Source organism: Lynx rufus, unplaced genomic scaffold (assembly GCF_022079265.1).
Source record: "Lynx rufus isolate CCGP_SWC_20201006 ecotype Redwood Valley unplaced genomic scaffold, mLynRuf1.p SCAF_1, whole genome shotgun sequence".
NCBI classification, from domain to species: Eukaryota; Metazoa; Chordata; class Mammalia; order Carnivora; family Felidae; genus Lynx; species Lynx rufus.
In genome coordinates this window covers 79,263,181-79,282,540 of record NW_025814823.1, presented here as the reverse complement: position 1 = coordinate 79,282,540, position 19,360 = coordinate 79,263,181, and the positions used below count along the sequence as shown (strand labels likewise).

The following is a 19,360-nucleotide window of genomic DNA, read 5'->3' as shown; positions in this document are numbered from 1 at the left end:
CTGACTCTTGATTTCAGCTCAGGTCATGATTTTAGGGTCTTGTGATCAAGCCCCACATCGGGCTCCTCACTGGGTCTAGAGCCTGCGTGAGACTCTCTCTTTCTCTCTTGGCCCCTCCACCCCCTTAAAAAAAAGAATTTGGTCTGAAAAATGTTTGGTGTGTGTGTGAATGCCCGAGTGCACGTGTGTGCACTTAATAACAGGTCTACACACATTAGGAGAGGCGTAAGGAGTTCAGAGCATTCCCTGGAAAATTCCCAGCGATAACCTGAATATTTTGTTAATTATTTCAAAAATAGCAACGTAATTATTAGGCCTTGTACCAGGCCCCATGTTAGGTGTTGGGGACACGGTCTAAAATAGGAGACTGGTATGTGTCATTAAAGTGGTATCTAAATAAGACCATGAGAATATATTATGGTATAATGGGAAAAGAAAACTCTTCTTTATTTCAGATCTTTCTATTCCAATAATAAAGAGTCAGAATAGGAAAAATGCCTTTAACACTGCATTTCTAAGGTACACTGTAGCATGTCTTGTAGAAACTAACTGTTCTCAGTGCACATGCATCACAAGAGTATTCACTAAGATTGGTTCACTAAGAGGGACCAATCTGTAGTGTAACGCTAGAGCACCTGTGAAGCAGGACACATGACTGGAACACAGACCTGCAATCAACCACCATGAATGAGGGCACTGGGTTGGGGCTAGGGATGATGCATGTCCTGTATCAGAAAGTTTACGCTTCATTTGGAACAATGGCCAAGGCATAATAAAGAACTAGAAGTCAACACATAAAAGTATCTAATGACACAGTGCTGAACTATTTAATTCTGGTGTGGAAAGATGATTATGGCGTCAATGTTGATCTTGACTGTGGGGAGTAGCGGGCATAGAGAACAGATTATTCTGAATCTACACTTGCTCCAAATACACCTCTCTCTCACTGGGACGAGACCGGTCAAATTTTTAATAGACCATGCAATGACTCCTTTTAAAAGGTTTTTTCTTGACAATTCTATAAAAGCCAAGCTTGAAATGATGTGTAGGACATCTCTCATGGATGTCATGATGATCAGATTGGGAAAAAAAGTCACATCGCCCCTTATCTCTAACCATCTGTCTGCTGAGATACTTCAAATTATTCCTATTAATGTATTTTCCTCTTGAATCCCTCACTAGGCGCACTGATAATTTTCAGGTCATCCTGTAGGGCTCCTTCTTCTGCAGATTTCATTGTTTTGAATATATTACGAGTTCCTTCCTAATATAACTTATCCTATCTCTCCAGTTACGGAGAGAGTAGCCAAGGCACTATACAGAAATATGTTGGGACTTTGTGTCATAAATGGAGAGATTTGTAAGAATACTGAAGTTTAAAAATATGTTATCATTACCATCTTTCAAAAACTATTAATTCCTTAAAACTATGGGTTTCCGAACAATAAGACAAATTGCTTTTATTCTAAAGTTAAATACATTCTGCTCAAGGTAGAAATATTTATTTCATATAATATAAATATTTGCTTACTGAAATGCCACAAAAGTAAGTTTTCAAGTTTAGTAATTGGGTCTTGCAATAACATAGGTATAGTATATTCAAGTGAGTATATTGTGGAAAGACCACAAAGTGGGTCAGCTCTAACTGTAAGTTACTTCGTTAAAAATAGCGTCTCCCCTAAACATAGATCATCTGTAGAGTCTACTGTGATTTGGTATTTTTATTCCTAAATACATTCCTACTGCATAAATTGATTCTCCACCCGTATGGTATCGCAGAAATTGCCTTCAGTTAAAGCATTTCAAAGAACAGGAAAAAAAAATCAAATGAAGCTATTTCTTAAATCAATATGGGAGTACAAATCCAGTCACTGTTGTATAGTTATCAAATAACTCGAAATTTTCGAGAATGGCTCATGGTATTTTGGAGGGAGTGAGAGAGAATATTATTAAACTGTGGCCAAGGCAAGCCGGAATCACTGTCTCATACTAAAGTCTGTAAGGTTGCCCTAAAATGGAAATATCTTGGCATAATTAAAACACGCATTTTCAGCTGGTTAGATACTGACAACTCTTTCGGCCCACTAATCAACCTTGTATAGGATACCATTGAATACTACAACTTGGACACAAAATTCAGAGCTCAAGTATAAAACTATACAGAAAACTAAAACAGTATTCATTCATGTCTTAGTTTATTCAATGCCTAGTGGCTGGCCACCTGTTACGTGCACACAATAAAAGGTTTTCCTTAAGAGGGCTTGCATCTCCTGGGCACGGCAGAGGTTAAAGCATCCTGGCAATGTGCCGAGACTCACGAAAAGGTGGGTGCAGAGGTGCTAGGGGGGCAGTGTCCTGGTTTGCCAGGGGGCAGTCCCAGTTTATACCTGTATTCCTGTCAAAACTATTAATTGTTCCCCATTTCACTATAAAACATGCCTAGGTTTGATCAAGAGGCTATGCGGTCACCCTTGTCATTGGCAACAGCAAATATTAGATTTTAGAATAATTCTGCTTGGGGTATCCTGCTCCATAGACTAGGGTTAGGTTTCTACATTTAGTGTGTATGATGACGTTCGAATAACCTCATGTCCACCATTTACTCATCAGACCCTCAATGTGAAGGTGAGAGGAGTCATGGTGCTGAGTCAACACAACATTTGAGGTTGAATTACTCATATCCAGAAGGATGACTACTTATGGACTGAATGTGTTGCCCCACCCTCCAAAATTCACATTTTCAAGCCCTGATACCCAGTATTTGATGACTGTATCTGTCAAGAGAGCCTTTAGGAAGGAATTAAGGTTAGACGAGGTCATAAGGGTGGAGTCCTAATTCAATAGGACTTGTGTCCTTATAAGTAAAGACACCAGAGAGCATTCTTTCTGTTTCTTTTTCTCTGTGCCTGATTCTCACTGTCTCATTCTGTTTGTGTGCACGCTTCCCGGAAAGGCATTGGGAGTTCACAGCAAGAAGGCAGCTGTCTGCCATCTTAGGGGAGAGCCCTCACCAGACACCCACCCCGTTGCCATCTTGATCTTGGATTTCCAGTCTCTGGGACTGTGAGAAAATCTGTATCTGTCGTTTAAGCCACCAGCCTGTGGTTTTCTGTGATGGGAGCTCCACAGACCACTGCAGTGACCGATTGCTTGCACGGTTATGCTGAAGGGTCCCCAGCTCAACCAAGGTATCTGGAATCTCTTTAGCTAGTCTCAGCCAAGCAAGAAAATGGAAAGGATGGTTGAGAAATAGAAATTTAACTTATGCATATGGAATTCTGGGCATTTAACTCAGCAAGGCAAGATAATCAGATTTGGGATTTCAATTCCTTTGGAATTGAGTATCTCTGGACTTCAATTTACAGGACGCATTAATCTTTGAACTTTTATTTCTCCCTGGGAACTTAATAATGGAAGAAAATGTAGAGTCAAATTTGGGGAATATCTAGGCTACTGGGGTTTTATTGTCTGAGTCACTCTTTTGTTTTATTTTGATATTTTCATCTAGTCCAGTTGTGGCATCTCTGGGAGACTCAGTTGGACACCGTGTCTAGACAGGGTTTGCAACAGAAAATAAAATGCACTTACAGCCATGAATATAGAGTGCCCTTGAAGTCAATTAAAATAATGCACTCTTGGCCCACTTCAGAATCTTTGGGTGCAAAATCTATACGGCTTATCAGGTGCCCCAGAAGTGGACCCAGAGAACCAGTGGGGGTGCTCATGATGATGGGAGAGAGGATGGGTTGAAGGACTGGATGTCCCCTCAGGGGAACAGCCACACCCCAGGTTGGTGACAGGCTCACTGGAGGAGTCCAACGTCCCAGCACACAAAATGCCACAGAGATTCACAGAGGAAGCTTACTCTTCTTTTCTGCTGTCTCCTTACGGATCGAGGTGGGATGATCCTCTGGCCACCCAATCCTGCACACTTCCTGAGGGAGGTGCAGTGACAGACCAATCGGACTGGCAATTTTGGTGAGAAAAACACATAGCATCCTCAGCTGCTAACGAGCAAACTGCTCGCAAAGACCGTTGGTGGTTTTCATCAGTTTCTCCAAGCAGCCAGCCTTCCCTGAACAGCCTCCCTCATGGGAGAGTCCAACTGGGTCCACGCTGTCTCTAACTGAGGGGTCAGGCTGCTAATCCTGGGTTCGCCCTATTAGTGGGCACGTCTGTCTCTTTCACCTAGCGCCGTCTACGAAAAGTGATATTTTGACCATTTTCTCTTCTCATCTCGGTCAAAAATTGGATAAGGAAAACGATGCTATTGATTGGGTCCCCTCAAAGACCCCAATGATGCCCTGAGGTTCTCTGTAGACTCCTGAATTGTTGAGGTCGCTCAGATATAATCAGTGAAAACTATACATACTAATGGTCACATTAAAAAACCACTGTTGTTGTATAAACAGAATTAAATAGTTTATTAAGTAATGTAACGAGCACCTTGTAAGTAAATATTTAAAACTGGTTTGGCCCTGGAAGGCAACGTCACCTTGTGATTATGCTCTGTCTGACATCACTTACAACTAAAAACATTAAGATATATCAGTGGAAGGAACTGGGGAAGCCCAGGTAAATCAAGTCATAAATAACAAGATTCAGAATTCTGGGACTGAATTTTTTACTGCACTCCCCAAATTGTATTAGAGATGCAACAGAATTGTCAAAACATTGAATGCATGCCGAATGTAGCTTCGTGTCTATTTTCCCGAAGCAGCAATAATGACTTTGATCCCATCGGTTTCTTACTGAATGCTTCCTCAAGTGGAAATGTTTGGTAGATTATTTTAGGCTGGTCGGTTGGGGGTATTGTTTCCAAGGTCTTGTTAGAAAGTTGTAAAATGTTCCTGTTTTTGCTTTTTTGCTATTTTATTTACTTACTTATTTATTTGCTATTTATTTATTTATTTATTTATTTATATTTGTGAGAGAGAGAGAGAGAGTGCGCGCACACGAGAAGGGGAGGGGGGCAGAGGAAGGGAGAGAGAGTCTCAAGCAGGCTCTATGCTCAGTGCAGACCCCCGCTCAGGGCTTGATCCCACGATCCTGGGATCATGACCTGGGAAGAAACCAAGAGTCAGATGCTAAACTGATTGTGCCACCTGGGTGCCCCACTCTTTTGTTATTTTAAGTGAGACTGTGCAGTTCTCCGCTTCCAAGGAGAAATGGAGCTTCCAAGGAGCTTTCCTACTGTCTCGGAGCTCCTTTTCCAGAGGCCCTGACTGATGCTCCCATACTGCCTCCACCAGCCGCATGCTGCCGTTGCATGGATACGCAAGGTCGCTGGGGAGGTTGGGAAACTCAGTGAAATTAATTGGATCAGTTTTCAGGAAACAGAGCAAAGAAAATCCAGAGTGCAGGGCTCTCTGCAGGGCTGAATTTTAGAAATCTCCAGGGATTTACTCTCCCTACTGAGGTAGAGGTGCTTCTGCCTGTGACTGCTGATGACAATGAAGCACGAAGAGGACGCACAGCACGCGGTAGTGGAAGACGTGGATGGGAACACGGCCAATGTCAGTACAAGACCGGTACCGGGGAGAGACTAAAAACAGTGTCAGGGACGAGAGGTGCGAGCCGGCCCCTAACTCTTGGGACCTGAATTTTCTCAGCTACAAATCAGGATGCGACCACCAGTGCGAGTCATAGGGGTGTGGTGAGGATGTGCTTGGTGATGGCCCGTGCCTACTCAGGGCTGATGAATGCCCTCCAGGCACATTTACATCAAAGCCGGAAATTAGCAATGGCATAATGACTAATATCTGTGTGATGAGAGGAGTTGTCTCAAAAGGTTGTTATGAGGAGCAGAATAATGAGTGCAAAGTGTAGATCTGGAGCTTGACCCATTGGACACCAGTCACACGCGGGGAGGATGCCCATGCTGCCACTGGTGACAGTGACTTCCCATCCTGATGACATCGATGCAGTAAAATGCTCCAATAACACAAAAATGGGAGGTTATATAAGGAAGAGATAAAAATGAATGAACGGGTGAATGAATGCTGTCCTGGGAGAACACGTGATGCACAAGAGCAGAATTACAGATCTGAGCCAGATTACAGAAGCAGCAAAGCAAACATCAGTCACCTCTCCCTACCTGCTCCCTTTCTATAGAAACTTTCCCCCAGCTCCACCGGAAGGGGATGCATGGGACTAGATAAAGGGTCAGCTGCCTTTGGGCACAAGCCACTCACCCCATTTCCTGCCAGCACGGTTGTCTGGAACAGCCCCCCTCACCCATTTGTGCCCACGCAGTCTGGGGCTGTGTGGGGCCACATGCAGGGCTGAGCTGTCACAGCAGTGACCGTGTGGCCCGCATGCCTACGACAGTTACCATTTGGTCCTTTATAGAAAAAGTCTTCAGGTGCCCAGAGTAGATTACGGGAGACGTTACGATTCATAATCCACTGAGGAGCACAACAGACTCCCCGCAAGAATATAAACTGAAATGGCTTCTAGAACCTGTGACTTCCGCTTCCCTTTCCTGATTCACATTTCACTGAAGAACAACACATCCCCTCCTCCCAAACTTCACAAAGCCAACCCTGTGGATCGGCTTTAGCAGGAAGAACACAGTAAGCCTTGGCAAAATTAAGCCTGAAGAAAAGATGTCTTCAAAGCCAGTTAAAGCTTTGGGAACATTGAATAGCTCACGTTTCTATTAAAGACCATCGACAATAACCGGCAGCACTTGGCGGAACGAGGGGAACTTTTACAAGATTCCCGACTCAGACCCACAGTTCTCGTGACTGTTCACTGGGCAGCCGCCACCCGTGAATTTAATCCAAGAAACTGAAGTGTGGCTCGCTTCATCCCTCTCCCTGCGCCCGATTCCGTGTCACGGCCGTGTTCCTTCACAGCCTGACTGTTGGGCAACGACGGGGTCATTTAAACAAGTAGATGATTCAGACTATTTCTAAGAGGGATCTCATCCAGCCCCAGTGTCAGAGCACAGATCCGAGGGTGTGCTTCTCGCCGACAAGTCCTTCTGAGTCTTTTCCAAATAAAGTCACCTCTTCAAACGGCCAACCCTGGAGTGATGCCGTCCCACTGTCCCCTGCTGACCACAAACGAGTCCACAGATGAATGAGGGGCTACAGCCCTCAAGCTTGCCACCCCGCATCCAGAGCTAGATTCCAACACATTTCCCTGCTGTATCTGGAAGATGAAAACATAGAGGCTAGTGCTCCGAGGAGAGCAGAGATTCATGCCACTAAGGTCTGGCACGTGCCTGGATTTCTGCTGGGCAGCGGGGTTAGTTGCAACGTCCCCAGCACACAGGGCATTAAAGAAAGCTCTGGAGAATGATGGCAGGGCACCTGAGAAGGTACAAGGTACCATTGCTCTAAGGACTCCTCAAAACAATTTCCTCAGCATTGCCTCATACTATTCTTCCCTCGATTCTAGAATTTGGAAAATAAAAACGATGGTATTATATTATTCAACACACTGAACTCACATATACTTACTGGGGAGAGAGGAGATAATAGAAGTTCATACGCACAGGCATAGCTATGTATGAAAGATTCTTTTTTTTAGCTTTTTAATTAATTTTTAAATGTTTATTTCTGAGGGGGGGGGCATGAGCTGGGGAGGGAGAGATGGAGAGGGAGACACAGAATCTGAAGCAGGCTCCAGGCTCTGAGCTGTCAGCACAGAGCTCGACACGGGGTTTGAACCCACAGACAGGTGGGATCATGACCTGAGCTGGAGCCGGGTCCTTGCACGTTCTCCCTTTAAGAGTATATGGGCGTCGTTCTGGCACTGGCTACTATCAATGGCTTCTCCCAGGGGGAAAGATCTGGGTTGGTTGGCAACTGTTTGACCAAAAAAATGCAAGGGCAGGGATGTGCCCCTAGTTCCAGTCCCCGCCGCTAGGACGACTTCAAGCTTCCTTTCTTGCCCCAGGAAGTGTGAGCTGTTGACTAAGAGGTCTGAATGGTTCTGCTGGAGAAGCAGCGAGGCCCTAGACATGGGAGCGAAGAAGCTGTCAGCCTGGCTAACATGATCATCTTCTACCTGGCAGTAGCTTCTAGAAAGACCCCTAGCAAGAACTGCCCAACTGAGCCCAGTTAACCCACAGAACCAGGAGAAATAATGAATTGTCGTTCTATGCCACGAAGCTTTGGGGCGGTCTGATACACCGCAGCAGATAAACCGAGCAGGAAGTGCACACATTCGGGGTGCCTGGGTGGCTCAGTCGGTTAAGCGTCTGACTTCGGCTCAGGTCATGATCGCACGGCTTGTGAGTTCGAGCCCCACGTCAGGCTCCAGAGCCTGGAGCCTGCTTCAGATTCTGTGTCTCCCTCTCTCTCTGCCCCTCCCCTGCTCACGTTGTCTCTCAAAAATAAATAAATGTTAAAAAAAATTTTTTTAATAAAAAAAAAAGTAGACACATTCCCACTCTTTGTCATGTGTTTTATAGTACCTCCTATAAGCAGAACAATTCTCCACTGTATTCCTTGCTCCACCTTGGCTTTGGCCAAGGGACTGACTGAAAGCAAGGAATATAAGGTAGTGACAAAAACCACAGCTGGACAGAAGCTGTAACAGCCACTTAGACCTTTTCTCTTCCTCCTCTGACGCAGAAAGGGCACGCCCTATGTCTCAGCTCTTCCTGGGGCCCATCATGAAAAGGAGCCCCCGGTCAGAGCTGGTCTGAGCTCAGGTGTGCTCCGTCTAAATCACAGTCAGAGCAGGGCAAGCGAGAGATAAACCTTTGCTGTTGCAAGCCACGGACGTGGGGTTTTATCTTCTACAGAATCGAGTGCTGAGAGCGAGCCCTTTGTAATGCCATCTGAACAGTCTCACAAACCAGAGAATCAGACCAACATCAGGGAAAGTCACTGAGACAGAAAAGCACACGAGATCTTTCCCGTTCAGTTTCACAGAGGGTGACTGGCATTCTGCTAGATCCCAGGCACGCAGTGACACTGGTGCCCCATCCAAGGAGCCTATGGCCCGGTGAGGACTCACTACTCAAGTATTTTCTGTAAAGGGTCAGAGAGTAAATGTTTTAGGCTGTTGTTTGCCAAGAGACAAGATTGAGGATAGTACGTGGCTATGCATGGAACCATTTAAAATGTAAAGGACACTTTTAGCTCTCAGGCCATATGAAAGTAGGGGACACGATCTGGCCTAGGAGCTGCAGTTTGCTGGCCTCTGGTCTAGTGGTTGACAGTGGCTACATGAGGGGCTATTTCCAGGGTGCATATAATAAGTGTATTACACGAGCCCTTCCTGAAGCTTAGAGAAGAGACACAAACCAATCTGAGATTTTATGAACCATTTTCTGAAGGAAAGAAAGCCTGAGTGGATCTTGAATATCCACTAAATGCTGCTGAGTAAATGTACAAAAAGGTAGAAAGGATGAGTTTTTGAAACCACAGGTTATGTGCACATAAACTGTATTTCCTCCCATTAACACAAGAGTATTTTATAAGAAGAACAAGCACCCAAAACTTCCCAATATAACTTGTCCAGGTTTGCTACATATAGACACCGTAGGGACACTCTACAAACACAGATATCCTAGCCAGCCTCGACTGCCATCACAAAATACCACAGACTGGGCAGCTAACCAAAAAAAAAACACCAAAGTTTATTTTCTCATAGTTCTAGAGTCTGGGAAGTCCAAGATCAAGGTGTCAGCCAACTTAGTTTCTACTGAGGTCTCCTCTTGGTTTGCAGAAAGCCACCTTCTTACTGTGTCCACCAAGAGTATCCTCTCTGATGACTCTTCCTATAAGGACACTAATCCTATCAGATCAGGGCCCCAATGCCAGTTTCATTCTGAAAACACTGATTAGATACTTGTAATGCACAGGAACTGTTACTGAATATGAGATGGTCCCTACCTAGAAGTCCTGGGATATGTGAAATGCTGTACTTTATTTTATTTTAATTTTTTAAATGTTTTTATTTATTTTCGAGAAAGAGAGACAGAGCATGAGCAGGGGACGAGCAGAGAGAGAGGGAGGCACAGAATCTGAAGCAGATTCCAGGCTGTGAGCTGTCAGCATAGAGCCTGACTCGGGGCTCAAACTCACAGACTGTGAGATCGTGACCTGAGCCAAAGTCAGACGCCCAACCAGCTAAGCCACCCAGGCGCCCTTGTACTTAATTTTAAAAGATATTCATCTCCTATTCTTTTATGCTCTTTTCATAGAGATAAACTCAACTCCTGGTTGAGTCTATATGTCAAACTAGACTTGGGAGAATACAAAGAACAAAGGTAAAAACCATTTTCCAATCATTCTCTTATATGCTATAGTCTACACACACGCTCACACGCACACGTATGCACACACACATTCACACACACACACACACACAGCCATGGTCACCACCCTCCTCTGGGGGGTAGGGCAATTCATATAGCTACTGATTTTAGTCAGCAGCCTCCTCACGCTGGTGGCTCAAGTGGAAATTCTGGACAACAAAGTGTTACATTGCTTTTCTTAAATGAATGTTTTGTCAAATAAATTTTCCATACTAGTTGCATGGTTGGTTTAAAACATAAATGCTAGATTTTATTCTTGTAACATTGATAATAGTTTATGCCAATGTCATTTAAAAATTTCACCTTTTTTTTTTTTTTATTTTTTTAAATTTTTTTTTTTTTTTTCAACGTTTATTTATTTTTGGGACAGAGAGAGACACAGCATGAACGGGGGAGGGGCAGAGAGAGAGGGAGACACAGAATCGGAAACAGGCTCCAGGCTCCGAGCCATCAGCCCAGAGCCTGACGCGGGGCTCGAACTCACGGACCGTGAGATCGTGACCTGGCTGATGTCGGACGCTTAACCGACTGCGCCACCCAGGCGCCCCTAAAATTTCACCTTTTTTATACAGGATTACCAATTTCCCTTCCTTCCTTCCTTCCTTCCTTCCTTCCTTCCTTCCTTCCTTCCTTCCTATCTTTATTTCTTTCTCTCTCTCTCCCTTTCTTTTCTTTCCTTTTCTTTCTTTCTTTCTTTCTTTCTTTCTTTCTTTCTTTCTTTCTTTCTTTCATTATTTTTTAACTGCCTAAAAACAAACATAGTCCTTATTTCACCAGTGGCTGTGTTCCAATAAAACTTTATTTACAAAAATAGGTGGTGGGCTAGATTTGGCCCATGAGTGTAGTCGGCCAACCCCTGATCTAAAAACTATTTTGTTCATAGACATAGAGGAGAAAATAATCACACATATATGTTCTTTTAAGTAAAAATTGTTAGGTAAACATTATACACAACAATTTTAGAAATTTTTAACGGCAAGGAAATACCCTAATTTAAAGTTTGTGGTTTGTGGAAACCATGAAAATGGTTTCCAAGGTATCAAAGTTTAGTAACTTTTACAAAAGCTTGGTCAGTGTATTTCATTGTTTCCCGGAGTGTTTTTGTTTACTCAAGCTGGAAGAATATACTTAAACCTTGAACAAGACAGGTTTGACCTGTGTGAGTCCACTTACATGCAGATTGTTTTAGATAAATACGGTACAGAAATGTAAATGTGTTTTCCCTTCCTTATGGTTTTTCTCAATAACATTTTCTCTTTGCTACCTTACCTTATTGTAAGAATATATTATATAATGCATATAACTAACAAAATACATGTTAATCCACTGTTTCTGTTATCAGTAAGGCTTCTGGTCAACAGTAGGCTGTTAGTAGGTAGGTTGTGGAGGAATCAAAAGTTACATGTGGGGTTCCAAGTGCTTGGGTAGAGGCGTTCCTAACCCAATCCCCCACTGTTCAAAGAGTCAACTTATATCGGGGCGCCTGGGTGGCTCAGTCAGTTAAGCGTCTGACTTCGGCTCAGGTCATGATCTCACGGTCCGTGAGTTCGAGCCCTGCATCGGGCTCTGTGCTGACAACTCAGAGCCTGGAGCCTGCGTCAGATTCTGTGTCTCCCTCTCCTTCTGCCCCTCCTCTGCTCATACTCTATCTCTCTCTGTCTCTCAAAAATAAATAAACAAAAAAAAAAATTAAAAAAAAAAAGAGTCAACTGTATAAACAGTAAAATCAATGCCCGAAAAAGAGAACAAAACAGAAGATTCTTGCCACAGTCTGGTCAGAATGCAGGGCTAAGCAGTACATACAATGTCTCAAGAGCAGAATTTACCTTGACAGGAAATCCGAGAAGGAAAGGCGAACAGGGTATCCATATCGGATAATCTTCACCATGTCCAGGACTCCGATATATTGTAGTTGAGCAGATACATAAAAATTATCAAAGGTATCTGGCAGCCTTGAGTTATTGGGCTTGATGCAATGAACAAAGTGGGGCGTGCGCTTCTGAAGTTTTCCGATAATATCTGCTAGAGATTTCTAAGGAGAGAAGCAAAACACAACTGATTCTCCAAAGAAGACACTGTCTGAAAATGTAAAGAGTTTATCTTCAACCCACAACTCTTTTATTTAGTCTGAATTCTCTGTGCTGTGTGTGTCCGTGTGTGAGTGCTTACTGGTTTCCAAGTGGTCAAAAACGGGGGAGGGGGGGAATGATGCAGAAACCCTCTACAGTTGACAAGATCTAAATCTAAATTTTGGAAAACCGAAAAGTCCACTAACCCTGAGTTGAGATGCAATCGTGACTGGACCTCCCCATTCTAGTCTTTGAAGAAACGAAGAAGTTCCTTTCTTTTTTAATAACTGTAATGAAAATAAAAAGAAAGAAAGGGTGAGCGGATTTATTTATGTAAGTATGTATCGACTGATTTTTAATTGTAGTTGACATTAGTTTCAGGTGTACAACATAGGGAGCGATCTTAGTAGTATTTTACTAAATTGCATTTACAAGAAAATATTTACCCTCCCATCCACATAAATTCACTCAGACTGTAAAAATCAGTACCAAATGATTTTTCTGCGACGGTACTATGAATCGGGGAAATTGAAACTGCGCATAGAAGAACACCATTCCTGCCAGCCTTTCAAGTACACAGAAGTCGCCGTCCTGTATCTATTTTAATTTTGAGAGTAAACATCGACCCTGCCTTGCTGGGTAGCACAGTCCGGGCACCTGGGAGCCCTGGGTGTATCATCACTATGCGTGTTTATCACGAAGCAGCAGGCTTACCACCAGGCCAAAGGATACTATTTTATGCTATAAAGGTTTGATGTTCTTTTTTTTTTTTTTTTAATTTTTTTTTTTCAACGTTTATTTATTTTTGGGACAGAGAGAGACAGAGCATGAACGGGAGAGGGGCAGAGAGAGAGGGAGACACAGAATCGGAAACAGGCTCCAGGCTCCGGGCCATCAGCCCAGAGCCTGACGCGGGGCTCGAACTCACGGACCGCGAGATCGTGACCTGGCTGAAGTCGGATGCTTAACCGACTGCGCCACCCAGGCGCCCCAAGGTTTGATGTTCTAACAAGCGCTGGTTTATTCCCTTAAGTTTAACCACAATCAATTTCTTCCCATTCCTCCTCTTTTTTTTTTTTTAACTACTAAAAGGAGTTAGTAAATTATCTGTTTGAAAAATGGCAACAATTTGTGTTTTCCTGGATGAGTAATTATATACGGCTCTTAAAAGAAAAAAAATCATATGTAGCAAAGATTAAATGATAATGGAGATAAAAGAAGTCAGTGGAAATGGAACCAGTGGGTAAAGAAATAAAGGGCAGAAGGTAATTAATTAAACTCCACCAGGGGTTAAAAGGAACCGCAGCCACTAATGTACCATTTGCATTTCACAAAATCACGCAGACTCAGACCAACGTATCTATAGATCCCAAATCATTTATGTTACAATAAAGAGGTCTTGGTAGGAGAAGAGAGCCTGATAAAAGACTCTTGTCAATGTGGTGCTATTGCTACCACGACAGCAGCTGATTTCTTCCCGTTGACGTGAACTGTCAGGCTGGAATGACCCATTGTAACTGACAAGGGAATGTAAAAGGAAGCAATTGGTCCAAAATCAACCGGTTTTCTCCAAACACAAAGCCAAGTGTGATGCTCAGTTAAACAGTGGTAGAGCCCTACGCTGCCAGTCACAGGGCTGGCCGTGCAGAGATGCAGCCAGTATGAAGGGAAGTGAGGAATGGAACACTTAAGGAAGAATCGTAATAAATAAATCTCCATCCCTTGAAACTGAACGCTCAATTTCCCTTTCTGGGTGGAGGAACCACTGTGAATTATCTTCGTTTTGCAGTCCTTTAGGGAAAAGACTAATGGCATCTATGCCTGGTAATGTTTAATAATTAAGGTTAAAAATTACAGTGTAGAGGTGGGTGGTGATTCCTCGCTCTCGATTTCCAGCATGATTGAGGAAGGAAGGGCCAGAAGGTTCAGTGAAAACCTCAGGAGTAGAGATCTTCCTTACAAAGAGTAACCCTTTGTCTTTTTTTATGTAAAAATTGCCATTTTGTATGCAGTGAGATTGAATTCCTGTGATCACACAGGGCAGAAATGACTATATCGGAGGATCTCTAATTGTAGGGTCCACTGGCTAAACACACACACACACACACACACACACACTTATTTCTAATATGTTATATACATCTTGCCAATCTTCTAAAATAGAGCTGATTCTAATTATGCTTTCATTTTAATTGGTAAGTTAAGTGCATTATAACAACCTACAACAACCGAATTTCTAAAACCGATTGTCCTGGACAGCTTCCCAAACAGATTTCCCCTCTCTGCAGTTTTGATGGAGACAAGCAAAACAAACCAGGCTACCATCAGGCACTGAGTCTTTAAAGTTGCCACATTTCCTACCTGTTTCCTATCCGTTTGAAACACCCCTGCTGAATTTTTACTTCCGTGGTACAAACAGTCAGAACCTTTATGTTGTGAGTGTAACTGCATGTGTGGAGGGCAAGTCCACACTGGAAGTGAGGATGATAAGAAAGTACGTTTGAAATCTACAAAGTCTACAAACATTCCAGCACCTGAGAAATACACAAGGTCTGTAAGAGAAACCACAATGTACTGTTTGGAGACCTGAAGCCTCAGCAGTGATTAATGTCAACAGAATAAGGTAGCTAAGTTTCTTCCCTGGAAGGCTAACGTTGCTGCAGTCACTCCCCATTCATCAGAGGGACAGTCACAGAGACGAGGCATAAACAGGATGTTGCAGAGACAACCAATAAAATTACTAACGCTCTACTGCTATCGAACTTTCCCTCTGCTGGACTCTCCCATCATGTTTCCTCTGTCTGCTGGTTCTATGTCAGGCAGGCAACCTGTCTTTCATTTTAAAAATCAAATGATTTATTTCCATCAGTTTTCAAGACTGCATTAAAAAAAAAAAAAAAGAAGAAGTAAACGTACTGAGCAAACTTCAAAACAACCAAACAAGAATCATAGAAACTCCTACCTTACTAAGTTCTAGATAATTCCTGTTCTCTCCAATAACTGAAGAAGCCGTCATCTTCTTACTGAGCAGGGCACATTTATGTCCTCTGAACTTAAAAGAAGGATAGGAAGATACGAGGGATCCTGTCTGTGACAGTTTCGACTGGAACAAGTGATTGATCACGACATTTTCACTGGCTAGGAAATAAATAAAAGCATATCATGAGTGGCATTAAAATCAGTATTTTTTTTAAAAAAATTTGTTAACGTTTGTTTTTGAGACAGAGAGAGACAGTGCGTGAGTGGGGGAGGGGCGCAGAGAGAGGGAGACACAGAATCCAAAGCAGGCTCCAGGCTCTGAGCTGTCAGCACAGAGCCCCACGTGAGGCTCAAACTCACGGACCGTGAGATCATGACCTGAGCCAAAGCCGGACGCCCAACCGACTGAGCCCCCCAGGAGCCCCCAAATCAGCATTTACATGAGCAGTAAACACCCCAGTGCTGCTGCCACTACAACTTTCCGAGTGCAAGATGTCACTGAGGGCGTCTGTCTTCCCCTTTGCCCCTATTTTGTTTTCCCCACCGTTCATCGTAACACTTGATGAATTCTGATCTTCCTCTTGCCCTTGGCCAGGAGTCTTGAACCCGGGTCTCCTGTCCTGTACTTGAGCACCTGGCCCTTGGTTCTCTGAGTGACACTCGCTGCTCTCGTAGCCGTGGGAGCCACACCTCACCTTCTAGGGTCTCCAGGCCTTCGGTGCCCTTGGCCAAGTCCTGAAGACCTGTGGCTTCGGCCAGCCGCTCCCCATCCCCAGAAATACACTTCCTTGGATGTAACCTGTCTCCGGGTGGTATTTAAAGACCTGTGGGAGACCCTGTCTCATTTGGTTGTACCAGGTGTCAGGGGAAAGAAATGCCCTCTTTTTTCTGATCCAGTTAAGCTATACATGTAAAACGCTGATATATTTCAGATGTTACGTTATACAAATTCTAATACATTTTGGCTACAAATTGGAATAGCACAGTGAAAACTGTATGCGGCAATTGGAAATCTAGAAGGCACGTTTCTCATGTCCCCTATGTCTGTATGTAGACAATCCTCACGCTTCAGTTTCCTTTTCTACAAAGTGACCATCACATACCCACCTTGAGGATTATACAGGATTAAAGTGTGAAATAATGTGCATATCATTTGGGATCCTGCTTACCTATCAGCTAGTGAGCAGTGGTCAGTGGCAAAGCAGTGTTCCTAACTTTTCCACATCCAGATTATTCTGCTTGCTCAGGCTAACATACTTAGTGGCAATTTGTACAAAGGAAAGTCACTACATTAATAAACAAACAGGGAACCAGGGAGAAGTGTCAGAGAGGAGGGAGAAACAATTATGGAATGCAGGAAGCAAAAAGGGGCTCTGTGGTACTGGATGAAAATTAGAGCTCTCAGGATAAATTCATGATTGTTAAAAAATTTTTTAAAAATGTTTATTTTTGAGAGAGACAGAGACAGAATGTGAGTGCGTTAGGCGGAGAGAGAGAGGGAGACACAGAATCCGAAGCAGGCTCCAGGCTCTGAGCTGTCAGCACAGGGCCCGATGCAGGGCTCGAACTCACCAGCCGTGAGATCATGACCTGAGCCAAAGTCGGACGCTCAACCAACTGAGTCACCCAGGCACCCCAAAATTCATGATTTTTAATATAGGGCTGCATCTCTGTCTGTTACCTGTATATCTTTAATTGTCTAGTTCAGAAGGGGCCTAAAAGCAAGGACAATCCAGTAGCAATGAGCTCACAAGCCCCCAGCCCTCAGTGTTCCTTAATACCATCCTTGTCTATGATAAACCTAAGCGTGTCAGGCACACAGCTGATTCTGAGGCGTAGAAGATGATCCCAGAACATTTTGGAAGGCAGGACTATAAGACAGTGCTAATAAAGATCATGAGAACCTGAAAAAGAACGTAGGGGCTGGCTTGAGGGGATTCTCACTGGCCATGTCTTGAGCAATTTTAGCATCAAAATAAAGATAGTCATAGACTGTGATTCATTGAATGAAAAAGAATCCATGAGTCCATACTGATAGCAGTCTAATTTATCAATGAATGAATGACAAAGGGGAGATTGTACAGTTGAATGTTACTATTGATGGGAAAATTGGTGGGGGGAGCAGAAAATCACAATAGCGTGACCATAAGAGGCATCATTGATTTAGGCAAGAATCGTTCCTGCACCCCAGCCAGCGGATGACGGTCACCTCCCTCACAAGCTACTTATCAACTCCAGAGTGAAACAGCAGCTTTCAATTACGGAAGCCGGAAGGATGCCCCCTTAACAAGGCCGTGCCACCAGCAGGCTCTCAGACTGTCACTGTGTTCTCCAAACAGGAGGGGCTGAGGACCCGCCAGCACCTCTGTGGGGTTCCCACTGAGCAGGGACGGGCTGACACCCACGTGAGGAAACTGCAAATAAATCCAGATTGAGGGACAGCCTTCAAAATAACTGGCCTTTAGGTTTTAAATGTTAGTCACGAAAGAAGAAGAAAAGCAGAGAAAATGTCCCCGATGAAAGAAGACAGGAGGGAAAAGGCACTCAGTGCAGTGACTGGTCTTGAACTGGGGGGAAATCATTACGAAAGACATGGCGGGGGTAAGCGACACAGAGATAGGAACTGGGGGTTAGACATTAGGATCGTGTCAAGGTTCAGAACTCTGATAGTATTGATGTTTTGTAAGATACTGTCCTTGATCTCAGGATGCATACCAAGGTGTGTTGGCAGAAAGATGCCCGTGGCTTACTCTCAAATGGTTCAGAAAATACATGTACGTGCACACGCACACACACACACACACACATGCACAGGCACACAGAGGGAAAGGACGGGGGAGTAGAAGACAGGGTGGGAAGATGGGAGAAGATACAGGAAGAGAAATGAAGAGAGGAAAGTAAATCTGGGGAAGGGCATTTGGGTGTTCTTGGTACTAATTTTGTAATTTTAAACTTGAAATCGTTTCAACATCACCAGTTTACGTTGGACTGGGAAGCATCCCCTGCAGGGGTCTACAGACATTATCACATCGAGTGTCTTCCTGCCAGCAAATCGGGATAAGCTAACTTTGGTGTGCCGTTTATGAGCAGGTTTGTGGAGACGCTCAGAGGTAAAAGACACAATAGCTGTTGACCAGGTATCACACAAACAAAGGTATGTTTGTTCAGATCCTGCAACAGACCCTACCAACCTTCCCAATGTGTGAGCTTTTTGATAATATGAAGACTGAATTAGATACTACAAACAAAGTACCTTGCAAGGTACTCGAAAATAAAAAAAAAAACAAAAAACAACAGTATCTATAAATTACACTTGCTTTTAACAATTACTTACGACATCAAAACATTTTACAGATTAATAAAATACTATCCTAACCATGCCTCTTTTGTTTACATGATAGAATAGGTGAGCAATCATGGCCTGTGGATCAAATCTGGCTTGTGGCCTGTTTCTGTAAACAAAGTTTTACTGGAACGCAGACCTGTCCAATTGTGCTGTCTACACCTGCTCCCTCATTATAACAGCAGAGTTGAGTAGCTGCAACAGAGACCTACAGCTTGCAAAGCCTAAAGTGTTTATTCTCTTGTCCTTTATAGAAAACATCTCCCATTTGCCTATAACAAGACACTGTAAAATTCATCCTCTTGTTCAGATGTACCTGCAGCTGAAGGCATTTGGAATAAAACAAGACTCACTTCCTTTTTCTTGGAGCTTATTAGCAAGTGTACACAAAAGAATGACTTCAAAATACAGGGACGGTGTGAAGATAAGCAGATAATCACAATATCACTAACCGCCAGGGGCGCCTGGGTGGCTCAGTCAGTTGAGCCTCCAACTTCAGCTCAGGTCATGATCTCACAGTTGGTGAGTTTGAGCCCCCTGTGGGGCTCTGTGCTGATCGCTCAGAGCCTGAAGCCTGCTTCGCATTCTTGTGTCTCCCCCTCTCTCTGCCCCTTCCCTGCTCATGCTCAGTGTCTGTCTCTCAATAATAAATAAATGTTAAAAAAAATAAAAATAATTTGATATCAC

The 19,360-nt window shown here is 43.6% G+C and overlaps 1 protein-coding gene across 1 annotated transcript in view; it reads right to left on the bottom strand.

The window, feature by feature from the left end:
* The window catches only part of MYO16 (myosin XVI), a 467,181-nt gene that overhangs the window by 127,278 nt on the left and 320,543 nt on the right, over nt 1-19,360 (bottom strand). The window contains exons 25-27 of the mRNA XM_047086088.1: nt 15,314-15,489; nt 12,558-12,638; nt 12,109-12,314 (exon numbers count right to left, since the gene is read on the bottom strand). Coding sequence (XP_046942044.1) covers nt 12,109-12,314; nt 12,558-12,638; nt 15,314-15,489 — 463 coding nt within the window. The remainder of the gene's footprint in view (nt 1-12,108; nt 12,315-12,557; nt 12,639-15,313; nt 15,490-19,360) is intronic.